Here is a 24,782-nt window from a genome sequence, read left to right on the forward strand (position 1 = left end):
ATCCGATTGCGAGACTGTCTATAAAAACATTTCAGGCAGGTGCGCGAAACCCTTTCATCGACTAACGGACGAGAACCCAAGCAACGGCAAGGCGAGTCAAAACAGCAATCAAATTCTACAAACACATACCGCAAGGTAATGACTATTATGAAGCTAATTCCTTCTAAATGAATGTTTAAGTACAGGAATGATAACTTAATTTGAAAGAAAGGTTAGCCTACCTGCATGCATGCATCCAATGTAGCTTAACGTTAACGTTAGCATCCTGCATCTTCTCAGCATAGCATTTATAACTCTGCTATTACATGTTCGACATGCTCAGTTAAGGGTTTAATTTGTTTAATCTCATTTATGTAGGTATTAATTTTTTCTATAGTGTTTACGTTGGAATTCGGTTTTATGCTTACCTTGGTGAATTAGACCAAAGCCAATTTTGTTAGCACGTTAGCGCGGGAAAGCCATAGTTGGGGGGGAAAAAAAGTAAAACTACATAGAAATGATAAAAAATGGACATTTAAGCCACACTACGAATGGGGTGTGTATAAAATTGTGCAAAAGTGTATATTTCCTTGATATTTCCTTAGTTAGAGAGCTTGTTCAGGCTGCGCGGGAACTTGAGTAGCAGCTAGAGAGAGATGCTCTCAGTAGGGAGAATGAGAGCGCGCACTGGTTATATGTTGACTAACGTAAAGTAAAGCATAATGACGAGTAAAGCATAATGGTTTTAACGTTTTAATGTTAATTGACTGTTACCAATGTCAGATATGGATCCACTGCTGCCAGTGTTAGAGATACTGGACACTAGCGTGCCAGTAGAGAGGCAACAATGCATGCTACGGGCCTCAAAAGAGGCCAAGGCCGCGCAGGGCAAAAGCCTGAGTGTTAACAAGCTGCTGCGGGAGCCAAAGACGGCCTACAGAGAAGGTAACATCATGGCATAATGACAACCTAATGCACTGCAGTAGAGCTTTTGCTGGCTTGCTCACTAAGGTAATAAAATGTTCAAAATGTTTTTTTTTGTCTCCAGCAAAAAAACGCTGTCACATTGACAACCCTACGGAGGCCCAGTACCTGGGACAACTGGGTCTGACATTCGGCTGGTACTTTGGGAGGAGCTTCAAATGGCTGGTCGAGAATGATGTCGGCTACATCAAATAGTAAGTACATTGCAACATTGAAGAAAACCAAACCAAACAGCGTACAGTTGTCCGTTTCTTCAAAGTCAAAGTCTGCTTTATTGTCAATTTCTTCACATGTCAAGACATACAAAGAGATCGAAATTGCGTTTCCTACTATCCCACGGTGGAGACAAGACATATTTTACCAATTAGGTCCACAGACAAACATAACATTCAAGTAAACAATATAAAAAGTAAAAATAAGAAGGCACATACAATGAAGAAATAAGAGCAGCAAAATTTGGTAGAAATTGTGCAATTGTGCATACAGTAGACAGTCAATATAATAGTGCAAAAGTCAGGCCAATAAATGGCTGAGGTAGTTTTGTTTGACCTAAGTATGGAAGTGGCATAGTGGTGCAAGTTATGTAAGACCAGCAGAAGTGTGTTCAGAAGTGTTCAGGACAACTGGACAACAACAACAAGTTGCAAGTGTACAAGTGGAGTAGTGCAAGTGGAGTAGTGCAAGGCAGCCATTTTGGGTCAAAAAGTCCAGGATGTTATGTAGCTGAGGGTGGACGGGGGAGAGGGGGGAGAGACTTCAGGATCCTAACAGCCTGGTGTATGAAGCTGTTGGTGAGTCTGGTGGTGCGGGAGCGCAGGCTTCTGTACCTCTTCCCAGAGGGCAGTAGATCAAACAAATTGTGAGCGGGGTGACTTGCATCACTCACAATTTTGGTCGCCTTGGCGGGTGAGGTGGGAGGTGTAAATGTCCTTCAGGGAGGGAGAGAAGCACCAATAATCCTTCTAGCTGTGTTCACTATGCGCTGCAGGGCTTTCCTGTTGTATTCAGTGCAGCTTCCCCACACAGCGATACAGCTGGAGAGGATGCTCTCAATGGTGCCTCGGTAGAATGTGGTCATGATGGCTGGTGGAGCACTTGCTCGCCTGAGTTTCCGCAGGAAGTACAGGCGGCGCTGAGCTTTCTTCGCCAGTGATGCAGTGTTGGTGGTCCAGGAGAGGTCTTCACTGATGTGCACCCCCAGGAATTTGGTGCTGCTCACTCTCTCCACCACAGCACCGTCGATGGTCAGTGGCAGGTGTTGGGTGTGACCTCTACGGAAGTCAACAACAATCTCCTTGGTCTTCTTAAACTAACCATGACGTGTGTGTGTGTGTGTGTGTGTGTGTGTGTGTGTGTGTTTCAGTGTTCTTGACCGCCACTTGGAGGAGACCCAGGACCCAAAGAGAAAAACTCCCATCAATGACGGGTGGCTGAAGGACAGCCTGATGAGCTATGTGGCGCTGTTCCCCCCCGTCTCTTGTCACCTTGAGGTCAACGTGGATCGGGCCATTTACGGCCAGGGGCAGTTCAAGTCCTTCACCTTCCTTGAAATGTGGAGCTGGTACAGCCTGCATACACAAGGATACAAGGATACAAGGAAGTTTATTGTCACATGCATATAGTTACTGGAAGTAAGAAATGCAGTGATATTATGTCTGGTGTCAGCCTATTTGTGCAAAGTGGGGGTAGAAGAGGGGTTTAGTAGATTAAGTGGCAAGGGCTGCATAAAAAAAGGTGGGGGAGGATTGGGATTGGGTGGCCATGCACGCCACCAGGCTGACCCACAAGCTGGGAGTGAACAAGAAAGAAAGAAAGCGCGGGATGCTCATGCCGCTGTGAAGCAGTGGCTGCTTAAAAAGGAGGGTGACATCACCACCAAGTCCCTCAAGCGCTTCCGGGCGTACATTTTGGAGAAAGAGGTATGCTTGTTGAGTTGTCCTAATTCTCCTAATAACACTGTAACATCTGATGCATAACAGAAAACATAAAGCTGATACCTACCTGTATTTCACAGAAGTCTCAGTCGGGCGCCGCTCGTCCTGCTGCCACTCCGTCTGCTGCTGCGGCCACTCCATCTGCTCCTCCTACAGCCACTCCGTCGGCTGCTGCCGCTGCTCCATCTTGCGCGTCGTGGTGTGATGACGATGACATCATGCTAGATGCCCTCGTCACCTTTGAGAGTAGTCAAGGGAAGCCAGCTGACGAGCTGTCCACCAGCCAGCCACAGCCTGCTCCTCCTGCCGCTGCTCAGAGGCTTTCTCCCTCGACGGTCTTGTCGACGATGGCCCAGCCCCCGAGGAGGAGGTGTATTGGCCTGGTGAGGACGATCCCGGCGCCGAGGCAGACGAAGCCTACCAAAGCGACGAGGACCTGGAAGACATAGATGCTGCCCGCATCACTCTGACCAACAACGAGACGGCCACTGTCCATCCGCCAGCCTTTGTGAGTCTCACCGACATGCTGCTGAACCACAAAGACATTTTTATATACACATTTATAGACATATATAGACATTCATATTAGACATTTATTTTAGAAAGAACATTGTTTACATTTCAAGTGACACTCTCTCTCTCTCTCTGTCTCTCCCTCTCGCTGTTTTGCGCACCCCCATTCGCGGAGGTCTGCACTCTCGGAGCGCTTTTCTAGTTTTGCATGGCACACTTAATTTCTTAATCTGTCTGTCCATAGGTCAACACTGCCTCCTTACCAAGTTTCTTAAAGGTTTTCACCAACTCACCCAACCAAGTACACGTGTTTACCTTGGAAAAACAATTTTGAGCCTGGCTTTATCACACTATCTGCTTTTGTGTGTATGCAAATTAGAGCATTTTTAATGAGATAGGGCCTCATTTGCATATGTAAACATTAAATTATAAAAAAACATGCAATACATTTTTTTCTCATCTTAACATAAGTAATCAACTCAGAAAGTTTCATGGTGATATCTATCATTTAAATTTTTTACCCTATTCACCTGTACTGCCTCACCTTAATTGCCTATTTATGCTAATTATGCAAATTGCCCAAAGTGCAACTATGGGCCTATGGGGATCGCGACTAGACTATTAGGCTGTGTCATCTTTGGCCAGGTGCGAGGGCTATCAGACGCGAGGCTCTGGGCAACGGCCCAAATTTTGCTGTTTTCATGAATACAAAAGTTGGGTGACTCTCCCTCCTAGACTAAACAAAGTTGGGTGACCCTCCCCTCAACAAAGAATAAAAAGACATGACCCTCCCCTATTTTCCTCCGGTGGTCTATTCCATAAATACCGACCGGTCCCTAATCCATCTTGCGAGTATTGACCCCTTCACGTTTCACGTCACAGAAGAATTTACGGTTCGCACTGCGCATGTTGGGGTCAGAAAAGTCATTCCATCGAGTTGAATTGCGTATTGTCTAGGGATGGGGAAAGCGAGGCTTTATGAAACACTGAAACGTTCGAAGCAATTGTGCCGAATTGTTCCGAAGCTTTGAAACAATTAGGCACCTCAGAGCTGTTTAGGGTGAAACAAATCTGTCAAATGCTTCGTATTGGAGATGTAGTTTTTAAAGTTTGTGGCTCGCTGTGTTACCTGTGTTCAGTCTTTGTCAAAAGCTAAGCAGCATGCCCTTGGTCAATAACTGGATGGGAGACCACATGAAGTCACAATAAAGAGAATCTTATTGCTGCCACTATGTGCTCTTTGTTTTATACACAAATGAATGCCGTTCACAATATGATGGAAGACAGGTTTTTAAGTTTGCAGATGACTCCGTCATTGTGTCTCTTCTCAATAACACCGAGACGGACCATGGACCCATAGTGAATGATTTTAATGATTGGTGTAAGCGCTCCTTTTTAAACATAAATGTAGCAAAGACCAAGGAACTAATTATTGACTTCAGGAAGCAATGCCCCCCTCTTCCCCCCACTATCATTGATGGTCAACCAGTTGAGGTAGTACAAGAGTATAAGTACCTTGGCATAATTATTGACAGTAAGCTATGTTTTAATTTATACACTGATGCTGTTTGTGCCAAAGCCCATCAGCGCATGTACTTTTACCGCAAACTGAGGAATTTTAACATTGACCCTACTTTTATGAAAATGTAACGTTAACGACGTAGCCAGCCATTAGTAGTTGTACATTGTATCAACAATGGTACTGTAGGTTAAACCATGGTAAGTAAACAAATGTTTTCTGTAAACTGATTTAATAGTTTGAAATTTGATATCTGGCAAATTGTGACTTGTGGCATGCTACAGAGACGTAGTCACGTAGGCTACCAGGTAGCAGACTTAGCAGACTAGTGCTTTAACTATGACAACAGTAGATCGCCTTGTACTGTAATAAATGCTGCATTTTTTTTTTGTAGAAGAGGAGTCACTTGACTCCAGTAGTCCTAACTTTGTGCCCTCCTTGTTTGTGTACAAAACACAATCTCAGACACCTGAGACAAAAATGGAAAGGTATGAATAAAAAATAATCTATCTATAGAAAACTGGCGCAGTAGTCTAGACCACCTAGTCTAATCCTTATCAAAATGTCTTCCTCCTCTCACTAGCCTTCTCTTGAGTCGCATGTATTTCTCTCTTCTCTCTTATGTGGACTGTGGACCTTGTTTAAATTCAATCAGTACTCATTATATTGGTCTTATGTTTGTCAATGCATAAGCATGCGTGCCTCAAGGATACTAAGATACTAAGACCAAAGGTGTTATTGGTGATATGTTCAGTGTAGAATCTGATATCTGTTTATAATGAAAAAGATCACATTTACTGTATTAAATTCCTTGTTCATGTAAATTCATTAATTTCATGTGTCTTGTAATTTCAATATCATAATATTGTGCAGGCTAATCATTAAATATTATTATTATTATTATTATTATTATTATTGTTATTATTATTAACTAATAATTAAATTGTTTCACAAGGCATTAATTCCTTTTGTTTCCCTTTAGGTATCACAGGAAAAGGAAGAGAGATGAACACCCTGAAATGCAACCTGCTTCTTCCACGGCTCACGTGATCCGTTGCCGAACTGAATTGTGGGTCCGTCCGTCGCGTCGCGTTTCACCCGCTGCTCGCGTGGAGGAATTCAGCTGTTGCTGCACCGACAGACGACATCGGCCAATCAAGCCAATCTACGGACGGCACCAACCAATCACACTACGGTTTTGCATAGCTACCGTCGGGAACACCCACTGGAATGCGTTGACGGAACGCAGCTGTGTGTGGGAGCCGTGAGTCTCCAGCAACGCGATGCACGCAGCTGTGTGTGGGAGCCGTTATGTCTGTGGTCCTCAAGCCATTAATTAAATGCCCAAATAAGGGAGCTATACTTAAAAATATGCCCAAAACGTTCAAACGACACTTCAAAAAATCCCGCTGCATAATAGACTGCACAGAAATCTTTATAGCCAGACCTAGGGCCTGTACTACGAACGGAACTTAACCTACCCAGATGTAACCCAGTGTTACTTTGTTAAACCATTGTTGACAAAACCTGGTTATCTTAAGTGGTGTTAATCGGTACTACGACGCTGATTATGAAGTTGATTTGTTGAGCCAGGGTTAACCTAATTGGAGTTTGTGCCGTTCACATAAAAGGGCTGGTTGCAGCCAAGTCACCACTTTCAATGATGACGCGATCACCTTATTTTACGGATGAGGAATGCACAATTATTATGACAAGTTATGAGGAATTAAAACCCACTCTACGAAAAAAATCAAATACGCCGGGCAGTGAACAAAGCAAGGCTGTTGGCAACGATTGCAGATCGGGTAGCCTAAATGCCTAAAAGTAAAGTTTTATTCCCACATGTTCTTCAAATATGTGTTACGGAGGATTAGTAGCTTGCGGAATGTCTGAAATGAGTTGAAATAATTAAATAGCCTATTTTGAGTTCATAGAAAGGCCTACAGATGCAACCCAATTCAGAAGTGGGCATATAGATTACAGTAATAAGGATAATTGAATGTTTAAGTAGCCCCCATTGACTGATTTAGTGTATGCCTAATCCTGTGAACATTTCAGATGCAACACCATTGCCAAACGCACATGGCAGCAGGTGAAAATGAAACACAAAAACATTATTCAGAATAGTAGGTTTATATAGTTATAGCTTGCATTCATATTTCTTAATTATGAAAACATGTAGGCCTAGCTTATAGCCTTCACTTGGCCTCTGTTTTACAGCTAACATAGAAAAAGGTGTCTATGAACACTACTGTAGGAGGAAAGGCACCAGAGTGTTTTACAGTAGCAGAAGAGTTGGCCATCGCAAATAATAGTGGAAGGCCGATTATGGAGGGGGTTAAGGGAGGCATTCGGTCGGATTCTGGTACTGTGGAAATGTGTAGCCTTTATGTGCAGGGTACAGTAATATGACATTCAATTCAACAAGTTTGTTAAAATTGTGATTTTAACTGTAGGCTATGTCCGATTTATTTTAGGCTATTCTTGCTCAGATGTTCAGCATACTGTAGGTCTATGTCCGATTTATTTTCAGACATACAGTATTCTTGCATCACCGATGGAATACATGAATGTCCACGTATGGGCATTGCTATGAGACGTCTTCTTAGATCATCTGACAAAGATAACGAATTCCCTCGGCTGACAATATATATCTTCATAGAGAATATCGTCCGGTAGGCTATATATATTTTCTGGCGGTTCTAAAACCCCTCGCCCCTGTAAGAGAGTCCTCACGATTTGCGCCCACTGTCGTATGGATCATCCAGGTACGCCGACATGTCTCGGGAGAAATTGTTAGTGGGGGGGTGGTACTTAATAATAAAGGGTGTGGTTAACGGAAACCTCGGGTTAACCAAGAACATAACCTGGTCGGAGCAGGTTTGAGATGCAGCGTAAATTGCCATGGCAGCATACCTCGGTTAAAACCTATCCACCTTGCGTAGTACGGGTTAATCGGGAAGTTTCGCCACACGTGATCAAGTTACTCTTGAAGTTAGCCAGATAGGCTAAGCCAGTAACCCCGCTTCATAGTACAGGCCCCTGGTCTAATTATAAGCACAACAATACCGTGAAATATTTAATTGCCATCACACCTGCTGGGGCAATTTCATTTTTGTCTCCAGGGTGGGGTGGACGGGTTTCAGATAAACAGATTACCAAAGAGTCAGGTTTCCTGGAACTGTTGGAGCCTATGGATGAGGTTTTAGCAGATAGGGGATTTTTAATACGGAATGAGCTTGCAGCAATTGGTGCCACTCTTCGTATCCCTCATTTTACCAAAGGGAAAAGACAACTGTCTGCACAAGAAGTAGACACATCCAGGCAACTATCTCGGGTTAGGATTCATGTTGAACGTGTCATTGGTCTATGGAAATTTTTTTAAATTTTGCAAACAGTTATTCCTGTATCTCAGATTGATATGCTAGATGATGTAGTGATTGTGTGCGCTGCATTAACAAACCTCTGTAAAAGTGTGGTTCCCAAAGGCAAAGTTTCCAAATAAGTGTTTTGAAATGTTTAATAATTAATGCTATATTACTTTTGTATATTGTAAAAATATGTAATATTGTTTCTGGATATGTTCCATTAAAGAAAATCATATAATGGAAGAGTAACAATTACCGTTTTATTTAAGCTACTAAAGGTAATGAAATGGAATTGTAAAGAATGTTATTAGTGGGTCTTGAAATTAACACTTGCTCTCAGCAAATTTGGTCAGACTAAATACTACTACTAACATGCCTACTATGAAATAAAAATAAAAGTGCTATGTACGTGTTATGTATGCCTGTTCTAACCGTGTTGTGTGTCTTAATGACACGTATTTATTTTCTTTGACCTCATCACGCACTGACGCGATTTCCACGCATCTCCGCGATAACTGATCAAATAACAGACACAAGTTTAGTTTAGCAGTAGCTACCTTAGAGGTAAGGTGACGGAGGCAGCGTAATTATTAAATTAGTAGTCGTGACAGCGGAAGGACACCTTTCTCACAGAAAAAAGAATAATGGATTAACGACGATAACTAACGAATGATGGATTAACTGGCTCTGTCTGAAATAAAATGCAGACTGTGTGGAGGCTACACTTGTTATTGACGCAGAGAAGAGGTAAGCTAGCAGCGACTGGACTAGATGCTATGTTGAACTGAGAGCAAGTGCAATTAAGTTTAATAGTAGGAGTATGTGGATTGTAATAGTGCAACAGGGTTTTGTAGAGCAATAAACCCATCAAATAAAGGAAATCGGTCTACAGTGCACCCGTCTCCAATGATAAATACAAAATAGTACCCTGCCATGCAGGTGCAATTTGCAGTGTGGATGTAGCCTTACGCTTGTTGATCACAACCCAGGCTTGGTACATAGTGGTGTTTTTCCCTTGGCTCGGTAAAACCTCCCATTTTAAAGCACAAAAGTCATCATCACCTATATCGCTGTACAACACCGTCTGGACATGCCCACAGACTACGTAATTATACGCCTCTAGCGATTTGTAGGCTCAGTTTTTTGCGAGTGTAAACACTCGGCTTGTCCACCAGGTAGCTGTATATAGCGGGCCAGTGAATATCTGGCCACTTGCTAACGTTGTCTACCCATTCTGTTAGGAGCTCAGGGTCAGGCAGACAATCACCATTAGCTAAAACAATTTTGTTATGGTACTGTTCCCGGTCCTGTGGTGACAAAGACAGTGCATAGCTTGACACAATTTGCAGGTCTATTAGCCGCGCCATTTTTCTGACCCCATGCTGCGTGCGCACCCAACCCCAACGTTCGATGTTTACAAACCATAGACTGTATATATTCTATATATACAGTCTATGTTACAAACAATGAAGGGGTCTGCGCTCTAGAATGTTTGAGTGAGACGTTAGGCTAGAGGTACCTTTTAGAGGCTCTAGCAAAGATTCTATAGAGTTAACTAAGATGAATTATAAGACGATTCATCAATGGAACGAAATGGCACTAGTTCCGGACTCCTAAATAGGCGTGTCAAAACATAAACTTTTCTCTGAATAAGCAATAATAACATATACATATAATTTTGTATACTATTTTACAGTCATTGTTTGTGTGTGATGCCAATGAAACACTCTTTCGGACACGGAATGAATAATTTAATTTTGCCCCGTTAACCGAGCTAGCTAGCTAACGTTAGCATAGTAAACGGAAAGTGAGTGGGAATGTTCGCTAGCTAGCTAGCAGCTAAGAACTTTGGTTAAACTTATATATTGTTGCAAACAAACCTGAAATAACATATGTTCAGCAACTTTGTGGTAGTCTACTAGTTCTAGCAAAAAATATGTTAGGTTAGTTTATCAACCATCTCTGAGTCTAGAGCCTCTGAGAACAGGTGGCTGTGCACCAGAGCTTTGAGGAGACAGTGACAGATCACGAACAAAGCTATTTTTGTCTTTATTTGTTTCGTTGGAAAATACAATTTCAATGTCGGAATGTTAGGGAGACATGTGGCTTCTAGAAATGGGTTCAAAACTTACATCGCTGAATGTAGGGCTAATGGATTGGTCATATTCCGTGAAAATGTTCATTTCTCCCATAGGAATACATAGACACTGGACCTCCCGCTAGACTCCTAAATGGGCGTGACTGCTTCGAACCCCACGTCACAACGTGCCAGAATTTACCCTCTTATGAATCGTCTCGCTTTATCAAACGTCTCTGGCTCTAGGCTAGGCTACTTGAAAACCAAAGATTCTAGCTCTGTTCTAGAATCTTTGTTGAAAACTGTAGCACTATGATAACGTTAGATAATAAGCGTTTTATGTAAGTTCTAACAGTAGCTCTAGCTGAAGTTATTTGTTTAACGTTTGCCTACCCTGTCTACATTCCATCTGATTTCTGGTTCAATTAATAGGTAAGAGGAAATAGGGAAATTAATGAGACTTAGACAGCTAACGTTATTAGTGAAATAGTCAACACGAAGTTTTAAGGCTAAAGTTAGCATCTAAATATGCATTCATTTATATGGCTAAATAGGTGCTACCCAATAACGTTATTGTTATCAAAGTTGAAAAGAGGGAAGCTATAGGGTTGCCACATGTAGATGCTAGGCTAACATTAGGCTAGCTGCTACTGTATTTTCTGGAATTGTTCTTGTTTGGGTGACCTTGAGTTTTGTGTTTATCGGACAAAATCCTGTGTAAGTTAGTCTATGTATGTAAACGTGCTAATTACAAACCAATTCGTTCGCAATTCTAAAACAACGATGTTTTTTAATACTTCAAAATAACATTTGATGAATGAACCTTACAAATTATTTTGCTGTATGTAGTAACGTTACGTAGCATACTCCGGTATGTGCCTTACAGCAGCTGCTAATGTTACTAGCGAAGTGAGGTTAGCTAAGTTACATACATCGATTTCACAATGTGTATACCTTTGGATCACTTTCTACCTTTACTTATAATTTCTACATCTAACCAAGCACCAAATATAACATGCCAGTGATAGAATAAATGTATTAAGCATAATAGGGCCCCTTTAAACTCACCGTTTTTGTATCCGTCGTCTTCTTTCCCCGCAATAAATTTTTATTTTATTTTTTTCGTCTGACTGTTTTTTCTGACAGCGTTTTTTCTGAGACCTGATTTTCTGAGACCTGACTCCACCTTTTCTGACAGCGTTTTTTCTGAGACCTGACACCTTAGAGATGTTTTTCTGAGGCCGTTTGGTTTGAAGCAGTTTTATCTGAGGATGACAGAGGTTTTTCTGACGCTGATGCAGTTTAGTCTAAAGATGACAGATGTTTTTCTGAGTCTGAGGATGTCCTAAAATGAACACAGTAGTGTAGGTTTGAACAAAATCTAGTTTGGTTCTTACCGGGGCTTTTACTGCCTGAAATATCCGATTTTGTTTACGTTACCACGCTCAGAGTTTAGTGCTGGGCAGGGGCTCGTTTCTAGAAATAGGTCCTGGGTAAGATTTGAATGCACTTCATTTAGCGGAGAATATCTCAACTGACTAATATGACCCCATTGAACAACATGGGATGTGTGCCAAAATCTCTACCCGGGACGAAAGTCCTGAAAATGACCACAATAGGTGACACTATTATTACACTAACGTACAAGGATACAAGGAAGTTTATTGTCACATGCATATAGTTAATGGAAGTAAGAAATGCAGTGAAATTATGTCTGGTGTCAGACTATTTGTGCATTTATGGGGGGGCGTTCTAACTTTGAATAAAATGGGAGTATTACGGGAGGCTACTTTTGTGCCGGTGTTAACTGGCTGCGTTGATGACGTTTCATGATTGATGACGAGTGGCCGCTTGCAGATTTGTCACTTTCTGATATACTAGAGACGAACACAAATATGCATGACATGTTTAAAAGTCAAAAATGTATGTAGTACTACATGCACTGGACCATGAATATGCCACCCAAAAGACAAACACCTAAATTAACTTCACGTGGGTATCGAACCACGAATAAATTGACCTGTTTGCTTGGTAATCAGACGTCTATCAACTTGCGCCACGAGCCAGCTGACGGCACTCACAGAAATTGACTTCAGTTGTATGATTAAAAGAAGTCAGCTAACATTATGATAATTGTAACAAGTTAACATAGCTGTTCATGTTATCTGGCTACCATGTTATCATGCTACCTTTCTTATTTCATCACACGTCAAAACACACACACACACATCTGACTTTCTCCAACTTTTGCACATCTCCATAGAACTTTTTATTTATTATTTTTGATTTCTCCTCCATCTACCCATGTCCTTGATTGCCTAGCCTTTCTGCCAAGACCCCTGGCAGTTGGGTTAGCCCCTTGAGCCGTGGATCTGCCCAATGTTTCTTCCCTGGTAAGGGAGTTTTTCCTTGCCCCTGTTGCTCTTGGGTGCTCCTTGTTGGTGCCCCCCCATTCCAATCCTCCCCCACCTTTCTTATGCAGCCCTTGCCCTTGCAGCCCCCCCCCCCACTTTGCACAAATAGGCTGACACCAGACATAATTTCACTGCATTTCTTACTTCCAGTAACTATATGCATGTGACCATAAACTTCCTTGTATCCTTGTACCGTTGCCCAAGCCATTTAGTAGGCCTTCAAAGTATCATGGTTAAGTTTTACAAACGTTTCACTGTGGCTGTGGCCGCCCCTACCTGAAGTGTCTGTAGAGCAAATAAATCAGCAAATAAATCAAATAAAAATGTGTATCCTTGTGTTGTGTAGCCTATTCTTTTGTCCAGCCTATTCTTTTAAGAATTCAGTTCATGAAACACAGGCATTGAAACCCACACTGCAATGGGCAGGAGAAGTCTATAACGTGTCCATATTTTACACAAAATTTGCGCACAGGGAGAGTCAAAACTCTAAGGGTTATAGGCTATTAACTTTAAAGGTGCCATGTGTAAGAATTGAGGTAAAAATATCCAAAAAATTAGCTACACGCATCAAAAGAATGGAAGGAAATAAGGGTAATGATGTCATTAAAAAAATGACAAGGTATAGTGCTGAAGAGATATCAACCTGAATTAGCATGCTAAATTACTAGCCACAGCCCGACAAGTGTCATAATACCAGTTTCGGCCATGGGAGTAGGTATGTGGGTAACATAACCGCCAGCCAAACTGCAATACACATGTCTCGGTTGTTACTCTAGGGTAGACAAACTCACTTTCTGGAGGTATACTGCCCCATCTTTTATGGAATGTGGAGTATGAATTGATTTTTTTGGCAGACATTACACATGGCACCTTTAATGTTGCTGACATGTAAACATGGGTTTGATATTTTATTGATGTTTTATTTCCCAATTCACACGTTCATGCTTCTCCTGTGGCGCAACAGGTTAATGCTTAAATAGCCTATTGCTTTTTCACGCAGTCGACATGGGTTCAATCCTCCACATTACACGTTTTTTTTTTTTTAATTATTATTTATTTATTTTTAGACCAGCAACGCTTCCTCAATTTAGGCTACAGATACTAGGTGGCCACAGAGAGCCTGACCAGCAGTCAGTGAAATGTTTGAAAACTTAACCATGATACTTTGAAGACCTATTGGCTTGGGCAACTGCTGTAGCAAGACAACACCATCAGCCATGCATGTTAACTTGCTACAATCATCAGCTGACTTCTTCAAATTGTATAGACTAAGTCAAATAAATTTCACTATGACTTCAGCTGGTTTGTGGCGCAAGTACGTATGAATGGTTATCATGTAGCTTAAGTGGTTTCATTTAGGAAGCAGGTTCGATACCCACGAGTTATTATTAGGCTATTTGTATCTATGTTTTTGGTGGCATATTCATGGTCCAGTGCATGTAGCGTACTACAGACAATTTTGACATTTAAATATGTCATGTGACAAATCTGCAAGCGGCCACATCTGTCAAAGAAACGTCATCACTCGTGAAACGTCACCAACGCAGCCAGTTAACATGGGTGCCAGTTGCCATGTAACACCGGTTCGCTACAACTATATTTTGCATATTGCAGCCAATACGTCAACTGGGCTTTAAGGCATGTTAGGTTACCTTTCCTTCTCTCACTGCATTCTCAGAATCTCATCCTGTTGCTCCTATATCCAATGAATTCGGTGGATAGAAGAACTAATTTCTTCAATCTTTGCATCTTGGCTGGCTAGTCTAACTTTCCGCTTTTTCTGCGCACTCTTGGATTTGATAGAAGCGTCTACCAGCGAGTCACAACGCGAAACTGCTAAGAGGTGTAGTTTTTATGCTGCATTCGCGACGTGATTCTATGGTCTGCACCAGTAATGTTTCTCGATGTTGTGGTGTATTTTATAGACAAAAATTGACATGGTTAGAAGTCATTCGCACCAGTGCGCCTAAATATTTTTCGGCATCATTTTTACTCGCATGTGCGAGTGAAATGGGCGCACTGTAGAGCCCTGGTTAGGAGTGACACGCCCATTATTTTTAGGAGTTGCTCCTAAATTCGCCACTTAGGAGCTACTTTTAGCCTTACAATTCTTTGTGAATACGGCCCCAGATGTCTACTGAATTTGCTTTCTTACAGAACTTGATGCCAATCATATTATCCTAAAACATATCTATTTATCAGTAGCAACAGCTAGAGGCCTCAGTTAATGATAATTGATGGTGATATATACTGAAGAATAAAAGAGTCAGCCCTTCAGATGATCAGTTTTAGACAGAACTTAAGTTAGAATCTTAATTTTCACACAGCACAGCTCAGGTCTAAAAACAGAGGTCTAACATAGCTAAGTTTCACAGATGTTACAGCACAGGTATGATTCAAATGTATGAATGTTTGACAAATATGATTCACAAGTATAGTTAGTATAGTCCTCTCACAACAATATAGTTCTCAGAATGTCTCAGTGTAGATCTCGGATAAGTCTCAGTATGGTTAAATGGTATGTGCACAGATATGTTGAGATATGGTCACATGATTGTAAAAATGTATGTTAGGAACTGGATTGTAAAAATGTATGTTCGTTATTTATAAACGGGGCCACCGGAGGAAAATAGAGGAGGGTCATGTCTTTTTATTCTTTGTTGAGAGGAGGGTCACCTAACTTTTTTTTGTCTAGGAGGAGGGGTCACCCATCTTTTGTATTAATGAAAACAGCAAAAAATCAAAGTGGCTTGTTTGATTGTTGATTTCTGTCGCCATATAACGTTCTCTTTTGTTCCATAGCTCTGTCAACATTGAACAATGAAAATAAGGGAGATTTCCCGGGTTTCTCACACAAAATACGGAAAATGTCAACATTCGTCCCCATTAACATTGGAAGGGTTGGAGCAACAAAGTAGCCTACTTTATTCACGCCTATATAAAAATCACATTAACCAATCAGAACCCTGAAAAGTCGCATGTGAGAACATGTAAATGTAAACATTGGTCGCACATTTGGTGTACTTCTGTCGCATACTGTGACGCTATTGCCCAAAACTCCATTTACCGCAGTTTACAACCAAACGCATAAACAAAGTTTTCCAAAAAAATCACTTTGGCCGGAGTTTTTTTAGATAACTGTTTTACGGGGCAAATTCTCCGTTTGCGTCTAAATGAAAGGCTCAGACGTAGGGAAATGTCTTCGTTTATAAAAATACACATGCTCGTGTAAACGGGGTCTTAGCTTCGGCAGCTTTACAATGACTGAGGAAGCCTAGAGACGAGTCCATAGCAACAAGTTCATGTGTTGAATTTTTTATTACCCAGTGTGCTTTGTTGAATGGTCTCAATGCTTTATTTCATGTGAATACTTACTAGAGAAGTAACTTATTTCAAGTAGGCTAATGCAGTTGCAGGAAGTGTGCATTTAGCCATGCTTATTGTGTTTCCACAACAATGTTAGTGAGTAAATCTACTGAAATGGCCACCATCTTGGTGAAGTGTGATGTGTAAGATCAGAAATCAGAGGTTGATTTTAGAACGGTAGCTTAAGTCGATGTGTTTTCACAGCGCTTAAAAGCGTGGGCGGAAGGTATCGACAATTGGCCGGGGAGGGTCATGTCTTTTTTGAAAATGCTGCTGGAGGGTCGTTGAAAATTTTCTAGCAGGCAGGGGAGGGTCATGCAACTTTTGATTGAAGCACTCAAAATCCCTCCGGGGGCCCCGTTTATAAACAACGGACAGTCCCTTAGTAGGTATGTTGCTAGCAACATTGTCAGAGATGTATGGTTGACAGGTGTGCATACAGACAGGCACACATGTAATGTCATACAGGTCATCACCACTGGTCTGGTCTGGAACCTAAAAGACAAAAGCAAACAAGTTTAACAGTTATACCAAAACAATAAAAGGAATGTCTATAATTGTACAATTGTTCAATACAACTCATTTAATTGAAGTTTTTACATTACATTAGCATATTTGTTAGCTTTAATTGCCTTCATCTGCAGGTCACGTCATAATGCTAAAAGTTGCCGCCACGGCGGTCAATGTTAACTCTATGGGAATTTATTGCTCTTTTATCGTAAATATCTCAAATTATCAAGTTCACAAATGTAAAAATGACATTGGTCCATTACAAGACCTTTGGAGGAGTGTTTGAATGACGTCAAACGTTTCAGTGGTTTTAGTGTCCTTAAATGTCGAAATTGGTCCGAAGAATAATAATAATAAAAACAGATAAGAACAGTGATAATAGTCCATTGCATTTTACATGCAATACAATAAGAAGAAGAAGCCAGGAGATTTCAAGATAGTGGATTCCATCCACTATAATAAACTGGCCTTTCTTACAAAACCATAAGCATCTGCATTTAAGATAAAGGTGGCGTCTGTAAATGGTGCTTGAACCCAAAGCTGCTGTTGATAATAAGGTCTTTGTATATGTTTTCTTGCATTAGTTGAGGTGCAAGCGGCCCTCTCAAAGTCCACCTAAAGGGCATTACTATAGAACGCAGCAATGCGCAGGTTGTCAAATGTCTCCATGTCTGTTGATGGTTTGAGACATTTGACCAAGAATGTTTCCGCCATTTGTATTGCACTCTCTGTTAGCTGTGAACAGTTGAAATCATCGGTGTAGGTTTGCATGGGGACCATGGTGACTTGTCCCCACCAATATTTTTGAATGAAAAAATTGTCCCTACCAATTTTTTAGCGAACTCATTCGTATTATGTTTGTTGTGAAGACGTAGCCTGTTCATTTTGATATTCTCACAAAGTGTAAATCTTCAAGACAACCAGTTTAGGCACGCTGTCCTGTGAGTGTCTGAGACCAAAGGGGATTTATCTGACGCTAACGTGAATGTGTCAAAGCATATGGCTACTTGTCGTGGTCGTGACAGACTCCGAGAAGACAAGACATGGGGTTGTGTCCCTACCAAAGCTGAGACCAAACCTACCAAATAAGGTTTCAAATGAGTAATTGGTGTGTACCAACTTATCTGTTCTTTGTAAGGAATAATGTGTACGCATATTTAACTCATTGAGTGCCAAAAACGTATTTTTTTACGACATTTTATCTGGACGTTTGATCTTAACTCTGCTTTTGATGGTTGCCGCTTTGTTTCGAATCAGTCACTGATTAGCCTATCAGTGACATGCACGCCAGGTCAAAATCAGGTCATTTATTATCGTGGGTTTATCACTAGGTGGCAGGTCTCGTTAGATCTCTTCCCAGAAACTTTGCAGGCAACACTTCTCAGGTGCTGAAGGGAGAAATTAAAAAGTCGAAGAAAAAGATATTGCAGCAGGTGCGTTTTGCCAGACAACGCTGGATGAGTCCACCTTTCTACCAAGATAAGATGACTGACCACGACAGGTCAAAAACATTACAAGGAGTGACTGAACACCGTGCTGAGGAGGGAGTTCCATCTCCACCATGAGCCGGGCCTAGCGGAGTGGGTGGTAGGCCGAGTCGCGTTTGCAAGAGGGCACGCCCTTGCCAGAGTGCCGAATATGTCAGTGATAGTGACTCATAAAAGACGCAATATCTCCATTTCTAGAAACAAAAACAGGGATTTTGATTAAAAAAAAACTAGCCACTGTTTAGCGTGGAATGTCTTAGGAACAGAGGCGTGTAGAAATACACGGTTTGCACCCACTGAGAGCTTAAAGTCTCAACTTTTAAACGAGCCATTGTATGTGTTCATAGCTATAAAACAGAATATGCTGTGGCTGTACAAAAATAATTAACAATGGTCTAGATTGCTGGCACTCTAGGACAAAGCTTCGAAAACAGCTTGGCATTCAATGAGTATATATATATATATATATATATATATATATATATATATATATATATATATATATATATATAGTGTCAGGCCATCCTAAAAAATATTTTTGTTTGCAGTAACAGCCAAAAAAAAAAAAATAAAAATGGGTCGGTAGGTCAATATTTTTTTTTTTTTCCAAGATTCAAAGTAAAAAAAAAAGTTCAATTTTGGTCATGGTGATTACGTAGGAATGAATTTACACAAATGTGCATATCGCGGATCGTAACTGACTGGGTCTTCAACCCCGTGCCTTCAGGCGCAACATTGCAAACCTCATTCTGATGCAGGTTATATAGACCAGCCTTTCTCAAACTTCTTTGACCTGAGGCCCGGTCATGGCAGACCTTTGGGTCATAAGGCTCATCTACATGTACCCAGAAAAGAAGGCTACAATAGCTCTTGGCCACGTTATATTGAAATTTGACTATACAATACTCAATGCTATACAGTATATTATACAGTCTCTGCTCTGTTTCTAAGGAAGTTCCAAAAACAACGTCGTTCTATTAAGTTTAGTTAAATAAATAAATAGCCTTCCAACAGGTTGAAGCGGAGCTTTGATACCAACGTTATCGATTAGTTTCAGTTTCTTCTCGGCAAGAGACGCGCATTGAATGAATGCTCATACCACCACTTAATTGTAGGGCTCCATGTTTAATGACATCGATAGCAGAAACGCTTTGTTTTTTTTTTTCGTCGATCCGCGGTTTCTTGATCAACCGCGCAGCAAATTATCAGATGAAGCATCGGGCCTAATTTCACCTCCACGACTCCGCCGAACCAGCAGTCTCCATGTTGCGGACCCATATTTCGAGAAATGCTGAATAGACCACAACCAATTTCAATACTCCGACACGGTCACCGCTAGACTAGGGGGAGAAGGGATGAGAAAATATCTGGCCACAGTTCTTCCAGAACCGTGCCAAGTAAAAAGCGTTATCAGTTTGTGTGAATGAAACGGCGTAGGCCATAGTGTGACATGCGTAAAACCAATGGTGTAGAGATGACGCCATGTGAGCCACGCAAAGTGAGCCACGTTTGCATGTAGGCAATTTATATTCACAATACTTGGGCCTACTAAAAGAAATATTATTTTATTGCATTTGTATTGGTATTGGTTGTTTAGAGTAAATACAATCGGTCGGTATTAACGCAAGTTTACAACCGGCAAGTCGGTCGGACTAAAAGGGGGAAAAAAATAAATATTTGGGTCGGTTCTAAATTGACAGGGTCGGTCGGGTTACGGCAAACGAAAATATTTTTAAGGATGGCCTCATTTGCATATTTTTATTTATTTTTTTAGGCAAAGTGTAATACAAAAAGTATTTATCTTAATATGAAGATTAAACTGGTAGAAATGTATGAGGATACTTATAAAGGGGGAAAAAAGTCCCATTCACCTGTAGTGTGATAATAGTGTCTCCTATTGTGGTCATCTTCACGACTTTTGTCCCGGGTAGAGATTTTGGCACACATCCCACGTTGTTCAATGAGGTCATATTAGTCTATAACAGTTGAGAGAGTCTCCGCTAAATTAAGTGCATACAAATCTTACCCAAGACCTCTAATAAAAGCGCCGTTGGCTAACTTGCGTCGCAACCTTGGGAGTTCGCTCCATCGTTCTTGGATTTGGTGTTTCTAGAAAGGGTAGTTCGAACTCTCAATCGCAAACAAGGACGCAAACTTTGGTGGTTTGAACTACTGCCCCTGGGCAGTCACACTTGTGTCGTCCCTTGGTAGTTCCAGTTGGTGTCTTATGATGTGAGATTGTCCTCTTGCTTCTCGCTACCTGCAGGTAAACTAGTGTGACACATGGATTCAATTGTTTTTGACTGATGTCTTGTACCTATTAGACTCTCGATGTATAGTAACCTATTGTTGTGTCTAGGGATAGTGATTCCCTGGGATTCCCTGCCAGTCTGCCTACTCTTACTCAGAGGTGAAAAGAAGAGACAGGATGCGAACTCCGGCTGAGCGCGCAGTGCACCGATGCACCGAAGCCACGAGCCAGTTGATAAAATTAGTGATACCTAGAAATTCGTCCAGGCTATATATTTTTTCTAACATAGATATTTAACACGAATAATGACTCATATTGGTCGGCTTAAGTTAAATGTTTTATATGCTTGCATTAGGTTTAGGTTTTTGCTGATGGCAATGGCAATGCCAGCATTAATCACTTGGATTAAATTAGAAAAATGTCGACATAGGCCGTGACAGAAAATTTCTAGGGGGTGGGGTATTACACGTTGCCACTGTTTCCACCAATGATATGTATCGCTGCATCATCAACAACGTTGTTGGAACTACGTGTTCGAACGTCGGAGGTAGCGAATTGCGACACAGGTACAATGCTTTCTGGAAACAGGTGTAACAATGCTGTTGTTTGGTCGCAAGTTGCGTCGTACCATGGTGGTTGAGCAACATCGTTGCTAACTTTTCTAGAAACGACCCCCTGGTGGGTGCCTACTCCCAACCTTTCTCACGGCACATCAACGGTAAGCCCGAGAATTCTCGTCGCAAATCAAAATTCCACTGGAGCTCCTAGTGGATTTGAACATGCAGCCTTACAACACTGTTTAGAGCTCTTCGAGTCACGGTGAAATGTCATTGTAGCTAATTTGCATGTGGTATGGATGCTTGCGTTTCTTTAGGAATCCGCTGTCTTGGTTTGTATAGAAATGAATAATAAGTGACACATACACGTAAGAGGTTGGAAATACGGGACGGTTGGTAATATCTGACGTTACGATACAGACATAAAAGGCATGCTTTTTGGCAGCAGAAGTAGCCTACAGTGTATTAGCCTACCATTGGCATGGCACATCAACCAAGAATTCTCGTTGCAAAATCAAAATTCCACTGGAGCTCCAAGGGATTTGTACGCAGCTTTACAACACTGTTTATTAGTGTTGCGCAGGTTAAGGTTTTTAACATCCGCAGTCCGCATCCACCTGACCCGTCAGGAGAGTCGATCCGCACCCACCCGACCCTCAAAAATATGCGCTGATTAACAACCCGAACCTGACCGGACCCGACAAAAAAACAAAAAAAACAATGTGCCTATAGCCTAGGCTATCCTTTGTAGTTCATATTAAGGTAGATACAATGCTTTCTTATTAACTAAACACAAGAAGAATTTGCACTGTAGGCTATATGCTTCAACAAAGAGTTGTTGCTCTAGGCTTGGCTCGCTAGCATGTTGGATTAATTGAATCTGAATCTAGCTTCATGGACATATAGGCCTACTAAATAAATAAACAAACTGAAAGATCCTTAATTCTTTATTGATGTATTTAAAAGGTAAAACACAAGTAATAGGCTACATCATGTAGCCTAACATGAACTCTCTCTCTCTTCCCGGGCGCACGCGCGCAAACACACATTCACACAGATGTGTTCAATCGGTTTAAACCCTTGATATCTGTCTGTTGCCTAAACTTTACATTTTTATGAACTGAACCAGAAATGTCTAATGAAAGAAAGTTGAAAATTATGCATTATGCATAATTAGCATGCATCCACGAACTTAACAAAACTGCATCTGTCTAATGAAAGAAAGTTGAAATTATCATTAGGCCTATAACATGCTTCCACGAACCTAACAAAAATGCATCTGTATAGACGATCCTGTTTGATTTAGGTTAGCTGTTTGGCTGCACTGTGTAAAAAGAGAATGGAATCCACCGTTCTAGGATTTAATCTATTTCGACGCGCCTCTAGCACCTGACCAGCTGAGCTAAAAGCGCACTCACTTGATGCGCTTGTTGCGGGAATGCAGGTTGCAGCGCACCCTCTGTCACGCGCCTGTGTGAGAGGGAGAGGGGAAGAGAAGATGGAAGGTCTTGTAGAGTAAAGGGGCAGCCGTGGCCTACTGGTTAGCGCTTTGGACTTGTAACCGGAGGGTTGCCGGTTCGAACCCCGACTGGTAGGCCATGGCTGAAGTGCCCTTGAGCAAGGCACCTAAACCCTCACTGCTCCCCGAGCGCCGCTGTTGTTGCAGGCAGCTCACTGCGCCGGGATTAGTGTGTGCTTCACCTCACTGTGTGTTCACTGTGTGCTGAGTGTGTTTCACTAATTCACGGATTGGGATAAATGCAGAGACCAAATTTCCCTCACGGGATCAAAAGAGTATATATACTTATACTATATACTTAATCATATCTTAACCTGTGTTATGCAGTTAAGAGAGATTGCAAGAAGGTTTGTTGCACTTAATGTTCTGCAGCCTACATTATTAATAAACTAAGTGAGAACTTTGTGAGGAGTAGTGCTTTGTCAATTTTTACCCACCCCGCCCGCACCCGCGATATTTTCTGATCAAGCTTACCCGTCCCCGCCCGACCCGCGGGTCAACCAGGTTGCGGGTGGACCACGCAACACTACTGTTTATAGTTCTTCCAGTAAAATGACAATGTTGATACATAGCTAATTTAGATACACTTATGGTGTGGGTCACTGCTTGCGTTTCTTTAGGAATCTGCCTTCTTGGTTTGAAATGAATATTAAGCGACACACGTGGGTGGAAATAGGTGACATTGTAGGCTACACAGTACCACGGCGCCTCCACACCACGCACATCACCAGGGCCCCAAGGAGGGACAGAGAAGGTACCAACATTTTTAATGTAGCCAATGGCAAGCCATTTTAACAATTAACAGCTAGACTGGATATGTGTTGCCGATACGGTGTTTCCCACAGAATTTGTGGTGGTAGCTGGGGGGTGTTAAGATCGTCTTGGTAGTGTATCTAATTAAGTGACTGTCACTTCAAGACGTTCGTGAGGGAACCCTTGTAATTGTAACACAGTTAAAAGGCTGCTGATGTGTGGATGCAATTCATAACGTTTTCTACATAGTTTTGGAAAACACTTTTCCATTTACATCGGGATTTTGCAAACATTCAGTGTCAGAGTCAAAAAAATAAGCCCTTCAACGAAATTGACAAGCAGCTGTAAGTAGGCTAAGCATGCTAAATTCGACATCCAAACAGTATTCTATTGTTACCTTTGAGATACTGCTTGATTGCATAACTTAACTTAGTTTAGTCTCCTCAATGTAGCCTACTATGTTGTGATAAGACCTTAGCAGAGTTAACTTCAATGCAGCAGTTTTGAACAAATTTGCGCAGCATGGTCACAATGCTAAGCGGATTTAATAGCAATTTAGCCAGACATCTTCTATGCAATGCTTCTATGTGGCAACAACAATCCTTCAACAATCGTGAATATTTTGTTAAATGCACATACAGAGGAGGGGCAGCGGGCTACGAGAGAGAAGGGGGCGGGGAAAGGAAAGGCTGCGTGCGTAAAAAGCGCAGCTCAATGCAAGGATTTGATCTTATATTTAATTTAAATTAAATTAAACATAGAATATTAATGTGAGGCGGCCGGTTTTGATTTTGTGGCGCCCCGCCACAGATTAGTCAATGTATGGGAAACACTCACTGCCTAGTCAAAAACAACATGTCGGATATCTGTAAATCCTATCCATAATTGTCATTTCAGATATCCATAAAGACATTCTTCCTAGGACAATTGACGTCACTTTTGTGGGGTTCATTTGTATGGGGTCTATCATTACAGATACCTATAGTTCAGTTTGCAGATATCCACTATGTGAATTACGGATCTGTTATTATCTGTAATTCCAGTTTGAGATATAATTTGATTCTGACTATAGTCATAACTCCAGGATATCTTTAATCGCCTCAATTCAAGATATCTACATGTTGTAGCTGACGTTGTAGCTGTAACTGGAATTATGACTAGTCAAAATGGCATTGTAGATCTCAAACTGGAGTTAGGGATAGTCATAATTTAATTGTTGATATCTATTATCAAGTTATAGATATCTTGAAAATCAATTTTGATTTGAAATTGGAGATATCTGTAACTTTCCTTCTACCTAGTCAAAATGTAATTACAGATAGGGTTGCCAACTTCCTCAACCCCAAATGATGGACACTCAGTGCCGCTGCTATGGATATCTAAAATAGAGTAACGTCATGCACAATAATTTGCACTAGTCATAATGACATTTAAGATATCTTTAACTTTCATTCTGCCTAGTTAAAACAATTGCAATTGTCATTTAAGATGTGTGACGAGTTGAATGTCGTTTTCAATGATGTCATTGCAGATATCTGTAAAATAGTTTTG

General features: G+C 41.3%; 1 protein-coding gene across 9 annotated transcripts in view; it reads left to right on the forward strand.

The window, feature by feature from the left end:
• Window positions 1–8,839: 8,839 nt before the first annotated feature.
• The window catches only part of LOC125296309 (meprin A subunit beta-like), a 53,110-nt gene continuing 37,167 nt past the window's right edge, over window positions 8,840–24,782 (forward strand). For 5 of the 9 annotated variants that reach the window (XM_048246155.1, XM_048246160.1, XM_048246161.1 and 2 more), the window contains exon 1: window positions 10,665–10,806. Coding sequence is in view for 1 of the 9 variants with exons in the window: in XM_048246156.1 (XP_048102113.1) it covers window positions 8,999–9,044 (46 nt within the window). In the remaining 8 variants the exon portion in view is untranslated. Of the gene's footprint in view, window positions 9,045–10,661; window positions 10,807–24,782 lie in introns of those variants that run through there. The other 4 variants (XM_048246157.1, XM_048246162.1, XM_048246156.1 and 1 more) reach the window with 3 other exon arrangements.

The sequence above is a fragment of the Alosa alosa genome, chromosome 6 (assembly GCF_017589495.1).
Source record: "Alosa alosa isolate M-15738 ecotype Scorff River chromosome 6, AALO_Geno_1.1, whole genome shotgun sequence".
NCBI lineage: Eukaryota > Metazoa > Chordata > Actinopteri > Clupeiformes > Clupeidae > Alosa > Alosa alosa.